Source organism: Toxorhynchites rutilus, chromosome 2 (genome assembly GCF_029784135.1).
Source record: "Toxorhynchites rutilus septentrionalis strain SRP chromosome 2, ASM2978413v1, whole genome shotgun sequence".
Lineage (NCBI taxonomy): Eukaryota > Metazoa > Arthropoda > Insecta > Diptera > Culicidae > Toxorhynchites > Toxorhynchites rutilus.
Genome location: NC_073745.1, coordinates 144859971 through 144884771, shown reverse-complemented (window position 1 = coordinate 144884771; position 24801 = coordinate 144859971). Strand labels below are relative to the sequence as shown.

At 35.9% G+C, this 24801-nt stretch overlaps 1 protein-coding gene across 7 annotated transcripts in view; it reads left to right on the top strand.

The window, feature by feature from the left end:
• Window positions 1-440: 440 nt before the first annotated feature.
• The window catches only part of LOC129764548 (uncharacterized), a 47826-nt gene continuing 23465 nt past the window's right edge, over window positions 441-24801 (top strand). Inside the window, exons 1-2 of one of the 7 annotated variants that reach the window (XM_055763748.1) lie at window positions 441-469; window positions 11229-11581. In XM_055763748.1, coding sequence (XP_055619723.1) covers window positions 11512-11581 — 70 coding nt within the window. In that variant the 5' untranslated portion in view covers window positions 441-469; window positions 11229-11511. Of the gene's footprint in view, window positions 600-742; window positions 945-11228; window positions 11582-24801 lie in introns of those variants that run through there. The other 6 variants (XM_055763747.1, XM_055763751.1, XM_055763745.1 and 3 more) reach the window with 6 other exon arrangements.

Below are 24801 nucleotides of genomic sequence, written 5' to 3'. Positions count from 1 at the left end.
CGCGGATAGTCGGGATGCTACTGTAGCATGATATCAAACAATCATAAACAAATTGTAACCTGACATTTGAAAAAAAAAAAACACACACAAAATATTAATCACCATAAATAAATGAAAGAAATAAAGAGTTAGAAAATGAATTATGAATTATTTTATGTAAAAGACAAAATGTGGGTCTAACGGTTGCAAAGCGCTCTTTTCTCATGTATGATGTTGTCCAAAAACATTCCGCCTCCTCGTGCCCGCTGTAGTCGACGGCACCCTTCCGTAAGTGGTTCGGCGCTGCTCCTTCTCGGCTCAGTGAGCCTGACGAAGGAACTTAGGGCCGTGTGTTGCGGTTCCACACGGAGCGCGGCTAGCATTAGCCAGTTGGGGTACGTGTTGTTTTTAACTGCTTCCTTTGTTGTTATCCGAGAGTGTACAGAGTAGTTGCTGGCAAGTATCGACGGTATTCGCGCGGCTCCGAGAGGTCTTGTTTTCTTTCTCTGTGTTGTTTGTCTTTTCTCCGACTATTTTTCTTTTCCTTTATGGCATTAGTATAATACAACGTTTTGGTGTTTGAACGGGTAGCTGATTTCTTCCACACATCCTCTCACTCGGTATAGTTTTTATTTTTTTTTATTTCGCAGTCTCTGCCGTTGCTTTCTCAAATTTATGCGAGTTTCGTTTCTGCGAGAGTCGCCTGGCGCTTGGTGAGAGATAAATCGAAAATGGAAAACCATAGAGCACCACCGGGACGGCATTTGCCTCCCACATGTTACGCCAGTCGTTTTTCTTCGCTCGAGTCCGCTTGAGCCAGACTTTTCCCGCGTTCTTGCTGTGTTGGTTCGTTCCGGTGGTAGTTTGCAACCTGGCGCGCGAGAAATTCCGGTGAAGCACGTGTGGGTCCCGTTGCCGTTGCTCTTCCGTTCAGCGGGTATTTTATTAACTCTTTTCTTCAACCGGTAGTATCTCTGCGGCACGTAATCTTTTTGGCGAAAAAAGAAACAGTGTTTCAGGACGATCATCGAAGCGTGGAAAATTAAATGGTTTCTGTGTTTGGGCGGAACTGTTGCTCTTGTGGGTAGTGAGAGAAAGCTGCGCTAGATGTGATTGTGATGGGATAAAAGCGCAAACAAGAAGTTTCGTTTACCGTGATGGTGAAGCGCAGTGTAACGTTTGGAGCGGGATTACAAACGAATGCTGATCTGTCAAAACGATTCAATGTACACAATATGCTCCCATACAGCTGACTACGGAGGATTTCAGTTCTGTGTGACATAGCTCTGGCAGGATATTGAGCGATACGAGCCTTGTTTTGTGATTGATTCTATGAACTGTTGATTGCGAATTGTTTCTACCGAAATAGTTTGGACCGTTGCAAGTTTCGAACGAAACATTCAGTTATAAATGGGCGATTGTTTGTTTCAATTGCATGAGATTTATTTTCCGGTGAAATAGATTGAAACATACCAGGGAGTTGGAACTATAGTATGGTATTTTAGAATTTTTTTTACTATTCTGGAAATGATGAGGATGATATTGATTTAAAATGGATTCTTTTACACTTATGTGACATATAATGAATACAACATGACGAATGCAGACATGATCTCTTGATTTTTTTTTTGGCCAATCGGTGTTATAACGAGGCATTTTTTAAAGTTTTTCCCTGATTTAGCTTTGAGTTATAGAAATGGGTTTTTTAGTGGCTTCAACAGTAGCGTCAATAAAATTTATGTTAGATCCAGGTGATTCATAAGCATTCTTGATTATTATGGTTCTTCAATTGCTCTAACTTCGAACATCGAGGAACTTCATCGTCTAATCATGACGGTAAAATCTGTAGTTTATTACTTAATTGAGGTTTCTATGCTAGTTGACATGCCTTGAATGTGTTCTGAGAGCAAGCTCAAACAATATTTGTAAAAAATATTGGAATAGACATATCGTACCTTGGGAAAGTTAATAATGAACAGAACACTACTAGCGTTTTAACTTACAATAAAGTACAATGGATCTGTAATCTCCATACAACCGTCTCAGAGTAGTGGATAAAGATAACGCCGGAGGAGATCCTCATTATTATTTCTTGAACACAGTAGTGTATCAATGGAAATGTGTAGAATGCAGCAATTTTGCGTTTATGGACAATTTGGAGTGGAAGTGACTAGATGATGCTTTAGAGTTCGTTTCTTGCCAAACAAACATTTTGTTAACGGAACTAGATTTATCGCACGCGATTGAATCAATGGACCCAGAACTGCTGCAGTTGATGATTGTGGTCAAACCGGGAACTTCGAACGTTGAAATTGTTGGGACTGGGGACGGAATGCATCGTTGATCGGATGGTAAAATATTCCTGTTAACGGCGCGAACGGCTAAATCGTTGCTCATTGGAACGAGTGGTCGCAAAGTCATCGCAGCTTCGATTTTGACTGAAACAGTAGACAGGACATAATATGACAGCAAAGTCTCCGACGGTTGACCACGTTTGAGCACGTTTGCTTTTGAATAAACTGGACCAGTGTATTCCATGCCGGCAACGGTCATCGGATTGGCTTGTTGACAGTGATCCGTTTGGCAAGAAGCTGGCCGATTTGTTGCTAGGCCGAAACGAGATCAGCTCTGGCGCATTGGAAGCAGTTTTTGATGATGCTGCGTATTAGCCTTCGCTCTTGAAGTAACCAATACCCCCAACGCATGATAGGGTGACAGGAGAAAGGATGACGATGCCGATACTATGAACAATTATGCAGTGGAATTTGGAAATAAGCTTGGCGAGGAAATGAAAGCTAGAGAACAAGGCTAGATGCTTAGATAAGTATACTGTACAGCTTGAACTGGCCTCTAATCTTCAAGACACCATCGATGTTGAAGAACGGATTCATCAGTCTTATCGGAGAACTCTTCTTCGAAAAGTCGGAAGTGGAAACTGGGATGAAGCTAGAGGGATAACCCAACCAGAATACTCGTAAACTCATCTGTTAAGTAGATGGTAACGAGATTTTCTGGGTTATGGCAGATATGATTGCAAATTCCGATGAACACGATTGTCCCTAAGTAATGAAGACACTGAAGTGTCAGTAAAACTCATTTGAAAGGTCTAATGAAAAAACTGCAGTTTGGTGCTATAAAGGAATATCCTAATATTTAATTATCTTCAAGATAACTAGTCCAACTCAAACATTTGTAGGGGAATGAGGTGGGGCCATCATTATTTAATAAAAAAAGATCGTTCTTGCCGAAGGTCACGAGTTTCGCCTAGACAGCAGCGGAAAGCGACTTGCTTGAATCGGAACATGTGTAATGTGGATGGACCGTCGGCAGTAGGCAACAATTCTTACCAGACGCGAAAAGTTGTGGCACAAGGTAAGAGCGGAATTGTAGAATTATGCAGTAGTGGCTACAGCAGTTTCTACATGCGTACACTCAAATTCTGTTTCTGGTGAGTAGTAACTTTCGGCTTCGACCAACGACTGTTTTTGAACAGGCAGTCACTGAGGGCCGTTCCTCCAAGATAGTTCTATGCAGTCTTTCGAGAGACTTTGAGCGATGGTCGAGCAACTTACGGTACTCTTGGCAGATGAGATTGTCGGAAAGTTAAATTTCTGGTGCTGTAGGGAAAACGGCGTCGGTCATATTCCATCTTTTTACGTGCACATCTTCGGTTGGTAGTTTTGAGATCATTTGCTTGAGAACTTCCCTTCCCTAGTGAAGTCATTTTCGCTGGTGAGTCGGCTGGTGAGTTTTAGTTGACACAGACTCAGTAGCATGCTCAAATTTTACACCAATACTGTGGACGAGGACGTTCATCTACTGTCATTGCGAAGTAGTCGAGCCAAACGATCGGATATCATATTCGGCTAAGACGCACTATCCAGTAAAGCACGAGCGTAGTGTTCCTGCCGGATTATAGAATAGTCAATTTACCCAGGGTGCAGCAAGGAATGATGCCTCTGCTTGCACACCCGATAGCTGGGTATCCGAAATACTTTCAAGAGCACGGGTGCATTTTAAAATCCGGAAGGAAAAAGGTTGACAATCTCAAACTAGGTAAAGTGAACTATGAACGAGGGCTAGGCTCCATAGAAGCACGGTATTGGGGATTCAACATTTTACCTTCGATTTTACCTGATAAAATCTTGTCAGTGAGTGCTGCCTAGGCGAACGAACAGCTAGATACTCAGGGAAGGATATTCAGATTATATTTCTATTCTTAACACTTATATTCTTTGCGTTTTTCAACTCTACTTACTCATACTTCATACCAAACCGATATAGTGGATATCAGATTTTCGGGAAAAGTGGTAGATTTGTTCTTTATCGCAAACAATTAGACCCGTATTGTTTTATTTTTTCGTTAGGGTGACCATTTCCGTTTCAGGGTGATCCGTAAAATCCCTGTTCTCACTTTTTTTTGAACTACTGAACCGATTCTAATGATCGACATATCAAATTAGAGCCTTTAGGAAAAATACTTCAGTTGCAGAAACATTTAAATTTTGTTTCCGTTATTATTGATTGTATTTGTTTCTCATGGTTTTCATGGTCTCGGGACCAAGGGCGTAATATATATTTTTTTTCTACACCCAAAGTTAATTTTTAGCACATGTTATATCATCCCGATTTATTACATTAAATGAGCTGAAAAATAACAGAAAATGTTTTACTCCCCAATACATGTATATCATTTGTATATATATCAATATATATGCTAGAGCCAATATGAGCGAGCCAAACAGGAGACACATTTAAATGAAAGGATATGAAAGCTTTTCGTACAATTTGCCGACTACACGACCTAGACAGAGAAAGATATATTCTCGTTCATGTTCTTCTTTATCCTCTTAGAAAACACTTTTCAACTTCATTTTATGATGAGGTGTAATATTATCACGCTTCTTTATAACAGCACTGGCAGCTATATGGATAGTGCGGTCGTGTGAGGTAGCTTTGCATTCCAGCCGGCCTTGGTTCGATCCCCTTTGACGTCCTATGGACTTCTTTTTTTGGCATAACCCCAAATGAAATGAGAAAAGAAAACAGAAAGATATGATTGCTTGCATACATCATTTCTAAGCTTTTAAAACAGCTCATTATCTGCGCCTCCAGCACACGAAATGGCATCATTTCTGCCAAAGATGAAATGTTTTCAGCCAACGCTAGTTTGGGTGCATTAAGCTGAGGGTTTTTCACATAGAATATTTCAAAATCAGAAATGTGTTCGTCTTCGTTTTTAAGTTATGATTTTTCTAATTTATCCGATAGTTCAAAAAATCATTTTTCATCTCTATCCCGAAAAAGCATTTTTCAATAATTTATAACTTTTGAAATACTGGACCGATTTAGATGATCAATATATCAAATTAAAGCCAATGAGCTTGTTTTGTTTGAAAAACACATGAACAGATTTTGTTTTTGTAATTATTGATAAGAATTGTTTTTCATAGCTTATCTGGTTTCGGAACTAAGGTCACCATATTTTTTATATTTTTTCTCGAAAGCTGAGGTTTTTTTACATAACATATCCGAATGTCAGAGAGGTGTTTTTTTTCTTTTTCGAGTGATTTTGTTAAAAGTTAAAATGATCGACGGGGACAAAATAAATGTGATCATTTGGTTACTCCGTATCAGAAGCAAATACAGCGAATGCTCTCTATAGCAACATCGTCGTTATAGAGAATTGTCGCTATAAAAGATTGTCGTTATAGAGAGCTTAGATGTCGCTATAGGGAGAGAACGCCCAAGCACACGCAAAACAATCAAATTATATTAGAAACGAAAGCAATTGATATTCAACCATCTTGAAACGAAAAATATTAAACAATGAATATAATATTTAGCTCATTTGTCCGATACAAATTGTTCTCTAGATAGAACAAAATAGTAAATTGATACTTTTGAACCAGCATTGATAATCTGGAAAGCATCTACTTGCTGCGTGGGCTTTCACTGTTGAATGCTCCGACAGTGAAAAACGTACTTTTTTCGTTTATTTCGCGCCATCCTCAAAAGCTTCGAGATAAAAATTTTAAAAAAATACTGCATTTGCATCTTACTACGGTGTATCAAGAAAAATTATCAAAAAAATTTCATCAAAAATTTTAGTGCAGGTCGGACTCGATTATCCGGAGACTCGATTATCCGGGATTCGATTATCCGGAATTTTAGACTCGATTATCCGGAGTATTTTATTTTTGATTTTCGGAAATTTTGAATAATTTGTATACTAATTCTATATTGAATAGCTAATATGGGTATCAAAAGAAAGGGCTTGACTAGTAGATCACAGTTATTTATGAAAAATGCAAATCCAAGATGGCGGCCACTACAACATGGCGGATTTCATATTTTCTCAGAACCCCATCAATATGGGTATCGAATGGAAAGGCTTGACTAGTAGAACACAGTTATTTATGAAAAATACCCAAAAATGAAAAGAAAATTCTCGACTAGTAGAACATAGCAGATAATGAAAAAATCAATTTCAAGATGACCGAAGTCCCCAAACAACTAATTACTTTTTAATTGGTTTCACTCAGCTTGACCTGTTTCCATGTATGTTTGAATGTTTGTTGGGTTGTCCAACATTTATAGAAAATTGACCCCGTTCCTGTTGAATGATTGATCTGAAATTTGGAACATACATTTTATTCTACTGTCATTATAAAACTGCGTATTCAATTTGGCCGTCGTAAAAAAATGGCTGAATGGCTTGATTTGGAGAATACACTACACTATGAACAACATAAATTCGAAAAGGTCGTCGCCACAAAATGGTCGACTATGTATTTTCTGCAATCCCTTCAATATTGATATCAAATGAAATGATTTGACTAATATAATACAGTATAGGTCGGACTCGATTATATACAGACTCGATTATATTCAGTTTGGAAAAAAATATTGTTTTTATATTTCAAATATGACTTATTTCATAAAGAAATGTAAGCTTTCAACGATAAGGCGAAGTTATTACATTTACAGTGGGGTAAAAGTCGTGATTTTTGAAGATTTTGCTTGAATTTTCACCAGGAATTGTTTATATCGACATTGCAACCAATTTAAGAAAGATAGAAGTTGTGCGTCAAAGAACAAATTGTGGAGCGGTTGAAGAACTTCATTTTAATTGATAGAAACAATCTAGTTTAATATAAATTTTTAGGATAAAATTAATAATAACACATTAAAAATTATTAACTTTTAAGTGTTTCACTTCCAAAATGTTATTAAAATTTACTAATTTAGTTGTTCCACTACTGTATCCTGTACTAAATTTTCTCATCTTTCAAATGAAAGCATCAGAATCATCTTCCGTAGCGTACTTTTTAATGTAGAGCCAGTATGAAGCAACAGAGTCCGAAACAAAAAAAAATTCTGTAACTCTGTCAAATTCGAACATATGCGTAGGAGGATTTTTTTCATCAAATATGATCGTCTATCACCTCCTGAGAGAATCTGGATAAATTTTTTTTTCATGTGAGAAAGGTGTTTTCTGACTTTAAGGGGATAAAGAAAAAAATTGTTTTGACTCGATTATCCGGAGTGAAAAAAAATCAATCTTCCGGATAATCGAGTCCGACCTGTACTAAAAAAAATATTGAAATTTTGAAAAATTTCTTTTTGGGATTTAGAGATTCAGTACTACTCTAATTCATATTTAAATGTGTTTCTAAGGCTTTTCTAGATATGTGTGACTTTTTTCAGTGTTGCGCGGTACAACAATTTTTTTTTTTCTATATTTCCAAAGAGTCTGGCTGGGTAAGGGTGTGAAAAGTCCCGTAAACCAAATCCCCAGCTGTATGGCAAATATTGTATAGGATACAAAATAAGATATTTTTACGGTTTATTTGAACCCCTATGTGGTTTAACATAGGATCTGTAGTGAAAAACGTACATTTTCGTTTATTTCACGCCATCCTCAAAAACTTCGAGATAAAAATTTGAAAAAAAAATACTGAACGTGAATCTTACTACGGTGTATCAAAGAAAATTATCAAAAGAATTTCATCAAAAATTTTAGTACTAAAAAATATTGAATTTTTGAAAAAAAAAATATAACTTTGAGACCCACTTCTGCTCTAATTTTTAATTAAATGTGTTCGTATGTGTCATTTTTTCCACATGTGGCGTAATTTTTCCTGAATTTTTAAGAGCATTGCGAGACACAAAAATAATTTTCTTCATCATCTGCATTATTATTTTTATTTTCTTGTAATCGATTATTTTATTGAATTCGTGGTTTCCAATTGTAAGATTAATAAAAATAAAAAAATAAAAACAATTTGGATTTTTTTAAGTGTTCTCATTAATCCGAACGATCTTTCCACAAGGTCTTCATTTTTTTTCTCACAGAGCTCTATCGTACTGCTGACACATATGAATTTGGTAAACCATCTAAATCCAATGTAAAAATAATCTCATATATTTTAGGATACGAGAAAAACAATTGGACATCACAGTGCTCTAAATATACCGACAAAATTTAGACTTTTGAAAAACAAAATTAAAAAAAATATTAGAGCAGTAATGGGTCTCTAAATTCAAAATAAATTAAAAATGCCCAAAAGCTAAAAAAACAATATTTTTTTAGCGCAATCCTCTTAAAAATTCAAGAAAAAATTTCGCTACATGTGGAAAAAAACAACACATATGAACGCATTTAAATAAAAATTATAGTAAAATTGGTTCTCAGAGTAATATTTTTTTCAAAATTTCGAAATGTCTGAAAATATATATTTTTTTTTGTGCCGCGAAAAACACTCTAAAAATTCTGATAAAATCACATATACTTAAAATAGACCTAGGAACAAATTCGAATAAAAAAATAATTCAAATAAATAATTTAAATTTTGATGTTTGATTTTCTGATGAAAAAATTGTTTGAAAATATTGATCGATACACCTAAGTAAAATGTAATTTCAGTATTTTTTTTCATATTTTTGTCTCAAAGCTATTGAAAATGGCGCGAAAAAAACGAAAAGGTGCATTTTTCACCATAGATCCTATGGTGTACCATACAAGGACTCAAATTTATGGTACTACTACCAAAATGTTCTGTTTAGTACCCTATACAATATTTTGCATACAGCATGTGATTTGGTGTGGGGGACTTTTGACTCCCTTACCCAGCCGGACTCTTTGAAAATATAAAAAAATATTTTTTGTGCCGCGCAACACTGAAAAAATTCCAAAATTTTTTTTTTCAAAATTGCAATATTTTTTAGTACTAAAATTATTGATGAATTTTTTTTTTGATAATTTTTCTTGATACACCGTAGTAAGATGCACATTCAGTAATTTTTATCTCGAAGCTTTTGAGGATGGCGCAAAAAAAAGGAAAAAGTACGTTTTTCACTATAGATACTATGCTAAACCACATAGGGGTTCAAATAAACCGTCAAATTTCTTATTTTATATCCTATACCCTTTCTGTTTTTGTAAGTATCCGAAAATTTTAATCAGTTGGGCGTGAACAGATGTTTATAGTTGATTAAACCTGTATTATAAGGTTAACATAGACTATTTACGTTCGTAGGCACTGACATTGACACACACACACACACACACACACACACACACACACACACAATGAGTGGAGTGATATTGAAAATTGTCGCAATAGAGAATGTTATGTTTTAATGAATAGAAACGATAATGTGTCGTTATAGGGAAACGTCGTTATAGAGAAATGTCGCAATAAAGAATAGAATTTCTATGCGATTTTGAAGGGAACTTTGGACATGTCATTATAGAGAGATTTGTCGCTATAAAGATTGTCGTTATAGAGAGCTTTGACTTTACATAAATACCTTCTAATGATATAACTCTTCAACATTCTCAAGGAAAACATAAATTCTAATTAATGTTATATTTGGGTCAATGTTGAAGAATCGGCCCAATGTTACATTCGGTTAAATGTCTTACGAGTGGAAGGAATTATGGTGAATGTTATAGAATCGAATTTTGTAGTTTATGAGAACAAATTTTGTTCGCATGCTTCATCTTTCCTTGACCCTTTTTTCACAAACTTCGGAAGCATGTAAATACGTTAAGCTAGGAAGTGAGGTGCCATAATCAGTTGTTATTTAGGGGAAATATTTCGCGCTATTTTAAAAACTACAATGAGAATTTTTGTCCGCAATGTAATGCAACGCAGGCTGCAGAGAGTTGTTTTATTTTTGTAGTTTTCCCCCAATGGCCTGATAGGTTTATTTAAAACTTATTTTGAAATCACAGTTTATAAAAACTTGAACTGTTTTATGAATAGAAGAACCATTATAAGAACGTAGTTTGCGGGTATACACCTCTTTTTTCACTAATAATGTTTCCTTCGTGAGTTTGCTTTGTGTTCTGAGCCTAAACTCAAAAAAATAGAAAATAAATCTGCTCCCTTAAATGTAATTTATGGTCGATTTCAAAGCTCGATTGCGCGGTAAAAGTAAAAGATTTCTAATTAATTTATCACATTTCCATCGAGTTAATATACATTAAGACATGTAAAAAAACAAAACACAAAAAATCGCGCACCCGGAACAGCCAGAGTTTTCGCAGTAAATTGACTTGACGAGAATTAATGGTATGGCCAATTTAACTTCTTGAATTAAGTGATTAGCTCTGCAGGATCGAGTGGAGCAACACGCTTTCATAACATTTCCATTCCAATGAGCATCGCGATAAAGAATCAGCGTATTCATCCTTTCGCTTCTCGGAAAATTCCCAACTGACTCGTTGCCGACCAACGCTCGTGGATTTTTGCTCTCATGTGCTGATGCGGATGCTGGCTGGCGGGAAAAACACACACTTGTTGCTCATCATCCCGAGAAGACAAAAACGAAAAGGAGCGAATCAACCGGAATCACGATCTGGATCTCTAAGATGTGTTTGCGGAGGATGGTCGAAATTCGCGGTTATGACCCGGGTGGGGAGGGGAGGGGTAGGGGTGGTTTCGCCTTTCCTTCAATGCGTTACATTGAGCAGAGTTGGCAGAGTCGAGATTGCTGGTTTCTATCAACGAGAGACAACCCTCGCGAATATGTGTATGCTCGTATGTGCCATATTACGTTGCTCGTAAATTCTTGATGTGCTAATATATTATGTGTGCCGCTTCTCGCTGCATTACGGTTTAAAAATAAGGGCCTCCTGTCCTGAAGTGTGCTGACGGCTGCATAAAACAAAATTGTGATTCGGAATATTTAAACTAAGTGAGATCTCTAATCTCTGTGTCTTTTTTCATTTTCCGCAGATGACTCGTGAAAAAAGTACTGATAGTGTGATATAAAATGGTTATCGTGTGATGATTCTCCGATGTGAAAAACTGTGATAATTGGTAGAGGTGTGATCAGGAGTGATTGTGTTCAGATCAATTAGTGTGACTGAGGCAAGCTGGCGAGTTTTATGGCCAGTTGGCGAAGGTAGAACATTACTAGTCGGATGTTTAATACATAGCTGAAAGAGACAACGGATAAAAGTAAACACGTGAAAGCATTAATCAGAGTTCAAAGCTGAGAAAGAAATAGTGCGTGAAAATGAATAGCCGGCGAAACGACAGCGTCCGTTTGCTGTGTAGAGTTGGGTTAATCCTGCTGCTTACCGAAGGTAATTAATTTAAATATATAACATTTGGCATGTCTAGTTCAAACATTTTCAAGCGACATGTTTACGAAAAAAAATGATGTCAGTCGGAATTCTCCGCAGGACAGATGTTCACATGTGGAGATGCGTCATCGACTAAACTCATCTAAAATCGCTAAAACCATTCGCCTGGAATCAACAGGGTTGATTTGCTTTTGCCTTGAAGGTCAGCCTTTTCAGAATAGCTAATGGAATTAAGCGATATCCGATAGCGACGACAGTTGTAATAGTTATTATTGCGGGGGAGAATATAATGTATATAGAGGGCGGAAAAGACGCAAAGTAAACCACCCACCATCGGGATTGTCTTCCGCAGCGTCTGCTCATCTTTATTTTTAGCCCTGCCAATGCTGCCGTTCACCTCCTATAGTGCCATTGGCGAAAAACTTGGCAAAGCTCAGCTCGTCTCGTGCTAATGGACAGACAAACCGTTGCAGGGTGTAATCATACTGCCGATGACCGTGTCCGCTTCATTTATGATGTGTTGGGATGCGGTGGCGGGAAAATGTGTAAGGAAATATAATGACAACATAAGTTTTAATTTGGTTCCTCTGAGCGCTTGAATGGTGTTGGTGGATGATTGAATGTTTGTTTTATGTAGTTGACGCACGATTTGCTACAGATAGGTCATGATGAGCAATAAAAAGAACGAAAAAAGCTGAAAATATTGTTCGTCACGCTATTGGAATGGTGTGATGAAAACGAAGCATAATGATGCTGACACTACAAGGAATGCATTATGTACTTCCTTGCCTTGAAGGATTCTCAATCGCCCAATCGCCGATTATGCAACCTTCTACAATGAAGTGATCCAGTCGAAATCTATAAATAAATCTCGAATTTATTTTTCATATGCCCAAGACATTGGATGGTGCACTTGGCTGCACTTTGAGAATGACAAGATATAGCTCCTACACGAGTCAGTGAAGCGAATCGGAACAGAATAAAGGTGATCTACAAACGAAGCTATCTAGCATTGAATAATAATAGATGCGAAATATAACGCATCTACTAGAAAATAGCTTAGCTTGGCTGGCTAAGTTTGGTCTGGAAATCGGAACAAAATATATTTGAAGAACTGGCAACCAATCGATCTGATCTGATTTAGTCGTTTGAAACCAAACCTGCTTTTAATGCCTCGATATACTTTTTATTTTTTATATATATACTTACTTATACTTTTTATTTTTTTTATCATTTATCGATTTTCCATTTTCCATTTTTCAATTTTTCAATTTTGCAATTTTTCAATTTTGCAATTTTTCAATTTTTCAATTTTTCAATTTTTCAATTTTTCAATTTTTCAATTTTTCAATTTTTCAATTTTTCAATTTTTCAATTTTTCAATTTTTCAATTTTTCAATTTTTCAATTTTTCAATTTTTCAATTTTTCAATTTTTCAATTTTTCAATTTTTCAATTTTTCAATTTTTCAATTTTTCAATTTTTCAATTTTTCAATTTTTCAATTTTTCAATTTTTCAATTTTTCAATTTTTCAATTTTTCAATTTTTCAATTTTTCAATTTTTCAATTTTTCAATTTTCTAATTTTTCAATTTTTCAATTTTTCAATTTTTCAATTTTTTAATTTTTCCATTTTTCCATTTTTCCATTTTTTTCATTTTTAAATTTTTTTCTTTCTTTTTTCCATTCTCCATTTGGAAAAAATGATCCTTTTATCCATTTTTTTTCATTTTTCCATTTTACCATTTTTTAATTGGAAAAATGGATCATTTTATCCATTTTTTTTATTTTCACTTTTCAATATTTTTCCATTTTTTAATTTTTTTTTCATTTTTCCATTTCTAAAATTCTTCATTTTTACATTTTGTGATTTTTCAATTTTTTTTTTTCAAATTTCCAATTTCCAATTTTTAAATTTTACAATTTTACAATTTTACAATTTTACAATTTTACAATTTTACAATTTTACAATTTTACAATTTTACAATTTTACAATTTTACAATTTTACAATTTTACAATTTTACAATTTTACAATTTTACAATTTTACAATTTTACAATTTTACAATTTTACAATTTTACAATTTTACAATTTTACAATTTTACAATTTTACAATTTTACAATTTTACAATTTTACAATTTTACAATTTTACAATTTTACAATTTTACAATTTTACAATTTTACAATTTTACAATTTTACAATTTTACAATTTTACAATTTTACAATTTTACAATTTTACAATTTTACAATTTTACAATTTTACAATTTTACAATTTTACAATTTTACAATTTTACAATTTTACAATTTTACAATTTTACAATTTTACAATTTTACAATTCTACAATTTTACAATTTTACAATTCTACAATTTTACAATTTTACAATTTTACAATTTTACAATTTTACAATTTTACAATTTTACAATTTTACAATTTTACAATTTTACAATTTTACAATTTTACAATTTTACAATTTTACAATTTTACAATTTTACAATTTTACAATTTTACAATTTTACAATTTTACAATTTTACAATTTTACAATTTTACAATTTTACAATTTTACAATTTTACAATTTTACAATTTTACAATTTTACAATTTTACAATTTTACAATTTTACAATTTTACAATTTTACAATTTTACAATTTTACAATTTTACAATTTTACAATTTTACAATTTTACATTTTTACATTTTTACAATTTTACAATTTTACAATTTTACAATTTTACAATTTTACAATTTTACAATTTTACAATTTTACAATTTTACAATTTTACAATTTTACAATTTTACAATTTTACAATTTTACAATTTTACAATTTTACAATTTTACAATTTTACAATTTTACAATTTTACAATTTTACAATTTTACAATTTTACAATTTTACAATTTTACAATTTTACAATTTTACAATTTTACAATTTTACAATTTTACAATTTTACAATTTTACAATTTTACAATTTTACAATTTTACAATTTTACAATTTTACAATTTTACAATTTTACAATTTTACAATTTTACAATTTTACTATTTTACAATTTTACAATTTACAATTTTTCTACTATACAAATGAAGCATAAATGTTTGCATAACTCGAGAACTAATCAAGCAAACAGAACCAAATTTGGCATGAGGTGGTTTCAGGAGGCAAGAATCGTTTCTAAGGTGGTTCGACTCTCCTCCCTCCTCTCTAAGGGGAGGCTGCCATACAAATGAAACACAAAAATTTCTGCATAACTCGAGAACTCATCAAGTAAATGTAGCCAAATAATGTAATGGTTTTTGGGTACGAGAAATGTTTCTATGAGGGTGTAACACCTCTTGCTCCTCTAGAGTGGAGAGAGAGTCTCATAAAAATAATACACATATTTCAACCAAACATATTCCAACCAAACCACTTTTTTTTACAATCACAAAATTTAATTAGTTTTTTACAAAACATAACAATTGAAAATTTTGGGAAAACTCTGAAGGAAAATGGCAAAAATCTGAAAATTCAATTCGCATATGTTCTAAAATTACATATTGACAAGCGTTGTTAGTTAATTTGATGTTTGCCATAACGAAATTGATCTTCGTTTGAAAGTGGAAATGGATTTTAATGTGATAAAGCGCACTCCTTAATCGTCTTTTATTAATAGAGGTAGTGGGGGCAAATTGGTCATGGGGGGCAAAGTGGTTACTATAGATGCTGTATTGATAGTCACCTTATGTTTGAAGAATTTCATGACTTTTGAGTCACCCTGTACTTCAGTAGAGCTGTCGCATGTCAAAATACAAATAAAAACAGTAATTGCTCTCTCGATAGCCATTCGGCCGTAGTTCTGTACGTGTGGTATATAAGGAATTTCTCGTGAAATGCAGTTTATTCAATCTGATATATTGGGCAAATCATCAGTTTGGACGACTGTTCATATATTCTAGGAGAGGTGAACAGATATTTTGTTTAATCTAAGAGATTAATTAGCATAGAAATTAGTTTGATGTTTGGGGGCAAAGTGGTCATAGGTGAATAACGACTTACAATATTCTGTGTACAGAAGCTGATATACCGCATCACATTCTGCTCTTGAAGAAAATCCTTTTGTGGCTTTGACCCAGGATAAATATGCCACTCCAACTAAACTAAGCCTCATTATGCGGAACGTAATGTGTTTCTTACTACGTTTTTGTATGCATGATAAAATTTAAATTGAGACTCTAGGTGATTAGACCAAGCTTATTCCATACATGTACCTACTATATCAAATATGATTCGAACAAACAAATTTGGACGAAAAAAACGCATAAATCCTTTTCATTTAGTTTGATATTTGATCAGGTGATCACTTTGCCCCCCACAGGTGACCACTTTACCTCCAAACAAAAAGAAAGTTCGATTTTTCACCTTTTTTCCTAATTATGAAAAGTGTACTATTTTGAATTTTTATAGTAATAGCCGTTTGCTATCTTGAAGATCAATGAGTTGAACTATTATATTCTTCGAGAAACGGAAATTGGATTGGTATGTGGACGCTGGAAATGGGCATTGAATTGAAATGAGAAAGGAATTGTTCGAGTTAGGGCTGTCTCTATTCTATCATTTTTTCTGTATCAAACATTTACTCCATGTAACGGAGAAACATGTTATTTGCAAGTGGTTGAAAAATCTTGAAAGAAAATTGTGTCTGAGAACAATCTGATAGTACTATGAATTTTATAGTAAAAGGTAATTTAAAGGTAAGATAAAGATCAATCAATGAACAGTTCTGCGATTGGACTCATGAACGCGCGTGGAAACGTGGATGTGATTACGGAAAATAAATTTTAGGCGGGACGAAGTTGGCCGGCTCAGCTAGTTATACATGAAACTATAACTCAAAAACTATAATAGCTACAAAATTTTAATCAAAGAATGAAATATAGGAAATTGCTTAAATGCATAAAAAATGCCAAATAAAATTTGGAAAAATTTACACTGAAAAAATAATGTTTTACTCGTAATATTTTTATTTACAAACATGTCACGAACAAGTCAAACGCGAGGATTTACACAAAAAAAAATGTTAGGAGTAAAACATAATTTGGAAAAACTGAATTTCAATTTTTAAAATATTTTTTTACATGTAAATTACATACAAAAGAATAAATTTTGGTATTTTTATGAACATTCGAAGAATTTCCAACATTTCATTTTTAGACCAAAATTTTGTAGTATTTGAGAAATTTTTCTAAAAATTAAAAAAAATAAGAAAAAAACTTTCGCACTTTTCAAAAAGTATTCTATGTTTTTTTTAAATATTTGCTTAAAGGACTAACTTCTTTACACCCACAAAGTTTGACTCTAATATAGGTGTTTGACTGTTTGAATTTTGCTGCACGATCGTTGTAAACGAGTTTTGTCCAAAAATGGCACGAATGTGATTGTTCAATTGATCAAAGCAACGTACTTTCTAGATATGGCCCCGTGTGATTTTTTTTTCTATTTATGAGACTCAAATTATTGCTTCGAAGGACCCGTTTAGACAGTGAATTTTATTTTTGACCCGAATATTGCGAAAAAGAGTATTTCGATGACTGGATTGTTCGTTGGAAAAAGTGAACTGTTTCAGAAGGGGCCTATTCTGAAGGCGGTAATATAAATTTAGATAACAACAAAGCATTTAAAAAAACGTAATTCCCGGTATATATTTGACAGAATGAATCTCGCATTTCACCTGTATGCAGACTGCAGTCGCTTTCTGTCATCATTCTCGCATTCTGAAACACACAAATCTCGACCTCGAGAACAAAAACATTTTCTTCTAACTTCCTTGATTTGACTCCATTCGAATATAAAAACACAAACATTGCTGTCAGTAATAAGGAACAAAATACTTTTCTGTCAGTCAATCAATTCATGGCTGAACCGTTTTTTTTTCTTCCTTTATGTTTTATCATTAGATTACACAAACAGACTACAAAGAACTTACAAAACGAAATTGTGGGAAAACCATAAAACTGACACGTAAAAATCTCGCACAACATAAAGGAACGATCTCTCTGTGCACTGGGTGTTTGATTTCATTCTCCAGTATTTCCTGTGTGATCTGGAAAAGTTTCTCTTCGGTGTAGATGCGAGCACATCGAGAACGGGGTTTGTTCTGGTGATAAATTCGTCGACTAGAAATTACAGTAGTGACGTCTTTCATTCGACGAGAAACAGAGTGAAGCGGAGAAAAACAAATCCGAAAGGAAGCGTGATCTCACAAACATTTGAAATTTTCTATTCATTTTGTGCTCCACTAATGTAAATAAATATTAGACTAAGCGGCCTTACGTAATGGATATAAATTTTGGTGCGGCCATTGGCTGTTGACGACAAGGACCGACGAAGCGCACCATACGCAAATGTTTATCATTGCTAGGGTGGCCTCAGCCAAAAATCTACCAAAGGCCACGTGTTTTCCCGTTTACTATAAAATATTTACGATGATGACGAGTCATACCTCCGCTGCCGCTACCGAACTCTGTTTTGCTTATGTCTTCGAAAAAAAAACAAGTTTGGTGCACTTAGAAATATTATATTGTTTGGAAGTTCTCTTGACTATCTGGGGAAGTGTACAGATGAAGTGTAGCGAGTGCAATTTCCCGAAATCTACCAACAGTAAAATGTAGGTTTACCTTCCCGGAAGAAGCCGCATAAGGGTATTACACTAATGGTGTGGAAAATATACCCTGCTTGGTCAACCTTCGGACTAGGTTTAACAACAACATGAGCTAGGTAAAATATAATAAATCAGCTGTCAGCACACGGACAACGAAGCATGCCATCATATCATAATGGATCGCTATTTTTTCCACTTGACCATCATCATCGTCAACGATGGAAACCTGCCATTATTACATGCCGTCCTGCGCCGCACCTAACCATTTGCCGGACGATGCCATTCGACGTTGGAAGTGTTACACAACATGTGAAATCTTTTCCATCAGATCATCAACTGTCACGTCTCAAATTACCAACCGCATGGATATAGAATTGTGCAGTGTTAGCTGTATTGATAAAAGGACAGCAAATTGATGATGTACTGTTTGTGTCACTCGACTTTCGACGGCTGATTTCCATTTTGTTTTGGTGCCTGGATCAAATGTATGCGTTTGCAACTTCGGATTCAATTTATTCCATACTCGTCACGTTATGTAAACTGTACAGCAGAATGCGAAGCATGTGTTATTTGACAAGCATGCAGAAGTTTCAAAAATATAAACGTGAAAACAATAGCCCCAAATTGATGGGAACTAGCATCGAATAAATCATCTGGACAGTTTTTCTGCTGATTTCAGTTCGCTATCTCCTCCCACTGTACGACACATAACAACTCATCTGTCATCAGATGTAACCCAAACACTTGATTGAATTGTTTATCGTATTGACTTTTTTGGGATTGAAGAGCCTTGGAATGAGAAAATACATGTTCTCATAAAGCAATTGTAGGGGATACGCGGGTAATACGGACAGTGGGGGTAATGTGGGGGTATTCTATAATATTGAAGCCACCTTATGGCAATGAATATTGATCAAAAGTGGAAAAGGGAAACAAAAACCGAAAATCATACATGATTCTGCATGTGGATGTAATTTTAGCTGCTTCGATATTAAGCACTTTGAGTGGTTTAATATCAAAATTCGATTCGTTGACACGGACGGTTCCAAAGGGATGCAAGGAGTTGGTTTCGGGGTAAGCGGTCATAATAACTCTCTTATTTCCAGCAAGAAGCATGTCGACATTTGCCAGGTATTGTCGGCTGAAGCTGTCGGAATCTTTGAAGCTGCCACCATGCCGTCAAACAAACCGATCCTGATAGTTACCGACTCGGCTAGCGTCATCGATGCTGTTGGCGCGGCTATAACTAGGCATCCATGGATACAAGCTATCAGGAGGTACCTGCTGCCGGATACAGTCACTACTCATGTGGGTCCCCGGACATAGTGGCATAGCCGGCAATGAAGCTGCCGACCGTTTTGCCGGAATCGGTCATCTTGGACAACCTTTAACACGTAAAGTACCGCTAGACGACATCAGACTATGGATCGCCAACACCTTCAAAACTTTTTGGGCGGAAAAATGGTCCGTTGAAGCGACGCTGTTCCTCCGGAGAATCAAATGATCCATCACCAGATTCGAAGACGTCAAAACGATGAGAGAGCAACGAATCTTATCCAGGTTAAGAACCGGCCACTGCAACATGTCTCACAACTTCAACAGAGGACCCTTTCATCCCCTTTGTGACTTGTGCGAGGTTCGCAATTCAGTCGAACACATCTTCTGTATTTGCCCAAAGTACGAGGACCTCCGGATCTTACACGGGATCAGCGGGAGCATTCGTGATATGCTTGGCGACGACCCTCCACGAACTGCTGCACTGCTCTGTTTTTTGAAAGATGCCTATCTGGTTTTTAAAATTTAAACAAAAAAAAACTTGTGATAAAATCGAATATCCTTGTGCCTTCCCCTTCGCGATAAGGGGAAAAAGAACAGTCGGCATCTCCGAGTGGCGCGGATTCCCCATCTGTGGCCTGGGGCCATGGTAAGCGGACATTCTCGTCAAATGACCAGAGAAAAGAAAAGCTCAAATGTGTGGAACTTCTCGTGACGAAATCTGTTTTTTTTATTGTTTTATTTCTAATTGCTTGTCCGTATGTGCATGTGAAATTAATTACACGCACATGAAACGCACATCGCGGCATGGTTTCGGCCGTTTTTGCTGAGACGAACCAGCCTAGGAGGCTGAAAGTCTCAAAAATAAAGAATAAAAAAAAAAGATTCGTTGATGGTTATATTTCGGTTTGTGAGTTAACATAGAAGCGACATTAGATATGTTTAGAAGTTGACTGGAACCAAAAGTAAAATAGTTGAGGGTCTGTCCGTTTATACTGCTGAAAAGCACGATATCACTTTTAGGTGGATTAATTCGATTTCGTGATGAGTTCAGGCCTTGGTTGAATGAAATTATTCCTCACGCGATCGATAAACCTCTATGCTTCATATATTACGAACATCCATATATCCATATAGGTAGAAAAACAGTATATTGAATTACAAGAAACTGCATCAAAGTTTTGGAAAACATGAATTTCCAAAGATATAATTGAAGTTCTTCTTAACATGTCCGTTTTACCCTCACCTCCCCTATTATATTTTATCATATAACATTATGGTTCAATTCTTATCCTTGGAACACATTTCGATCAAATGTTTTCCCGGGACACTTACGTTATTTTCTATGCCTGATATTTCCTGTGATCAGTTTCTAAATTAGGAAATTCAATCCTGTCAGTTACAATAACAACGTCATTTACAAAAAAATGAAGAGTTGTGTCCGAAGCCCGACCGCATAGTTGACGTAGAATTGCGTTACGATATATGTTGCATGTTGATTTTGAATATTTTCGAAATACATAAGCCGCAGACGCATGTCGAACAATCACAGCAACTGCTTTGCCGCTGCTGGCTCCAACCTACCCGTGGAGAACTTTTAGATATTCTCTTGTTCGGGTGCGAAAGCCGATGCAGCTTGCTCATGTCGTCAGGGGCGGCGGCGGGTTTTACTATGAAGGTCCACTCTCCAAGAGTTGATTCGCCTCTAGTCTTGAAAGAGACCATTGGATGATTAGTCTTGAGAATGGCTAATTCACATCGCCCGGTATCCCTAAAAGACGATTAACGAGAAAAATCTAAGCAAACAAACCTGACTGGCTGGTTACTGAAAAAAGAGATTAAAGGTTGGTTAAGAAATTAAAGAATGTAAATCGAACGATTCCGAAGATTTAGATTCACAAACCTGTGTTACCTTGGTGTTTTCGATTCTCAATCTGGTGTTGGTGATTGCTGATGTCTGTTCACGGAAGATTGGTATTTTGAATTTGTCTTAGGGAGGGGTTTAAAGCTGATTTGCTTCTAGTTTTTGACGTACGATGAAGTGAATTTGCATGATAGCATCTTGGGAGGAAATGTTGATGTTCTGACAAACGGCTTCTTGTCCCATGTTCGCTGGGACAAGCAGAGCGGTCTTCAAGCGGTATCTTCTACGATGCCAACTCTGCAACTGAACCGTCGGTGTGGATGTGGAGATATCTAGAAAATTCATTTTAGATCACAATTTAGATAATTTATTTTTACATGTTGAAAACAATTTTCAGCAAATCGGTCCACTAAATTCTGAAAAAATCATCCCACCAACATGTTGGAACTGTTTTAGAGAGAGCATTCACGCGCCCAGCTGTCAACAGCATAATAATCACTAAATTTCAAATAAAAAAATAAAAAAATACATCTTCAAATATACCCTTATCAATCACCAAAATGTCCCATCACCCAACTTTAATTTCAACTTCCGAAAAAAATCACGAAAAACTGTTTTTTTTTCGACCTTTCGTTTATGAAGCCTTCTACTAATATGCTTCGACGCCCTGTCGGGCGGCCTTACCGCAATTGACCGAAACCTTTTCCATCGCCGTGAAGAAAATGGATGTCGGCATGTTCCTCAACTCTTTCGTGGCCCTGTCGATCAGCTGTTTCTTCGTTTGAGGTTCACCTAAATGGCAACACTTAAACATATATTGTGTTATACTCATCGCATCGGATACTATTCAGATACAGCTATTCAAAGACGACAATCTGTGCTACAAGTGTCGTTTTGACAGTGTTGTGATTGTCCTTTTCAGTCTCAAGTTAGAGCGCGTCAAAGGAGGTGAGGAGGAGGAGGGTTTTATAATGGCATAATGAATGAATAATGAAGTTGCCATCTAAATGGCAACAAGTTTGCGAACAAAACGGCGAATTTTCAAAGTTAACCGATGGTTAAAAAAATCAAAACATTTGAACAACTGTTTGAAAAAATGAAAAAAATCGGGTCTAATATTTTGTGAAAAGGAACAAAATTACAACTTTCCACGAAACTCTGAAATCATTATATCGGTTTGGCATGGTTTGGCTACATAAATATATCTGAGTCACTCAATTTTTGCCCAGTAAGATTCGTCTTGAGCAGCCTGAACTCGTTATCCAAGCCTTGCCAATTATCTGCTTCAATGAATCAAGAAAATTCGGCTCATCAAATCATTAATGTTTGGTAGCTTGATGAAATTGGTTGATGGTTTATCAAGGCCGCAGTTTTGATAACCGGATCGATTTGAAATTTGTTTCAAGAGCTCAATATAGAAGTCACGACAAATCGGTTTAAAAGTCGGCTTCCTAGCTGTATCCAATCCAACCCAAATACCGGTCTGTACGAATGTATGTGGGAAATGAAGCTCTCATTTGAAGGCTATTCTAACAAACTTACTATTGAAAAACCCATAATTTTCTATTCTGCGATAGGTTGTTATGCAGTGTTCAAATCAAATGGTACAAAAATCTCCATCAAGTGTATCCTTTCAAAGTGGGACGTTTCTCGTGACGCGACCGATACTTAAGTTTCCAGTTCATACCCCAAACTTGTTCTCGAAAGACGTAACCCTGCGTCTATAACTGGGACGTAGAGATTGAGTTTTCCGCAGAGGCGCACCAGATATGGTCACCTTTTTCGGGAATCATAGATCAGCACAACCAAAGCTTAAACTTTTGGTTAAAACAAACACTTATTATAAGTCATTTATATAGTTTGAGGTCTGGTTGGACATAAATTTCATTTGGAAAGCCTATATCATAAGGGGCGCGAGCATCAGTTAGTGGATTTTTTGAAATGTAAAATAATATCTTTCTGGAGCGTATTGAGGGTACAAACTGAAAAAAGGTTTTTGCACCAACCGATTTCGACACTCCCTTAGAATCTATTGCTATATAAATTCTTTCAAATATTTACCGAGAATTTGCGTTTTAAAAAAAAATGTAATTTTAAATCTTACCGCAGAACATTTTTTTTAGTTGGTACTACTGTCAATGGTCTTAATGTCAAATTTTAGCGCGATATTTCATTTAAAGGGTGTGTCACATCAAATTGCATCACGGAAAAAACGCTGTAAAAATTCGCCCAGTAGACCGATCCTTTTGAATAATTTAGACAGTAAAATAAAAACCAATAAACAACTTTTGGCATTTTCTTTTTATTCATACTTCGAGCCCAAGCCTGTATACTCGCACCTTCCTCTATACCCCGTCCATAAGGTTCTGTACAACGTCAGGTTGTAGTTTTTTTTTAACAGAAATACATTCTCTCTTGAAGTCCGCCTCAGATTTGACAACTTTTGGGTTCTTCCGGAGGGCCTGCTTCATAATCGCCCAATATTTCTCTATTGAGCGAAGCTCCGGCGCGTTGGGCGGGTTCATTTCCTTTGGCACGAAGGTGACCCCGTTGGCTTCGTACCACTCCAACACGTCCTTTGAATAGTGGCACGAAGCGAGATCCGGCTAGAAGATGGTCGGGCCCTCGTGCTGCTTCAATAGTGGTAGTAAGCGCTTCTGTAGGCACTCCTTAAGGTAAACCTGCCCGTTTACCGTGCCGGTAATCACGAAGGGGGCGCTCCGCTTTCCGCAAGAGCAGATCGCTTGCCACACCATGTACTTTTTGGCAAACTTATACCATACTTATACCATATAAATTACATCCACATGCAGAATCATGTATGATTTTCGGTTTTTGTTTCCCTTTTCCACTTTTGATCAATATTCATTGCCATAAGGTGACTTCAATATTAGTTTCTGCTTGCGAATCTCCTCCGGAACGCTGAATTTGTCCTCTGCGGAGAAGAACAACAGGCCCGGCAGCTGACGAAAGTCCGCTTTGACGTAGGTTTCGTCGTCCATTACCAGGCAATGCGGCTTCGTCAGCATTTCGGTGTACAGCTTCCGGGCTCGCGTCTTCCCCACCATGTTTTGTCTTTCGTCGCGGTTAGGAGCCTTCTGAACCTTATATGTACGCAGGCCCTCCCGCTGCTTGGTCCGCTGGACGAATGAACTTGAAAAATTCTGCTTATTGGCGACAACCCGGACCGAACTTCTCGGATCACGTCTAAACTGCTTAACTACGCGCTTGTGATCTTTTTCACTGACGGAGCATCCATTTTTGCCGTTCTTCACCTTCCGGTCGATGGTTAGGTTCTCGAAGTATCGTTTTAGTACTCTGCTGACCGTGGATTGGACGATTCCCAGCATCTTACCGATGTTCCGATGTTACAACTCCCGATTCTCGAAATGAGTGCACAGGATTAATTCACGACGCTCTTTTTCGTTCGACGACATTTTTCC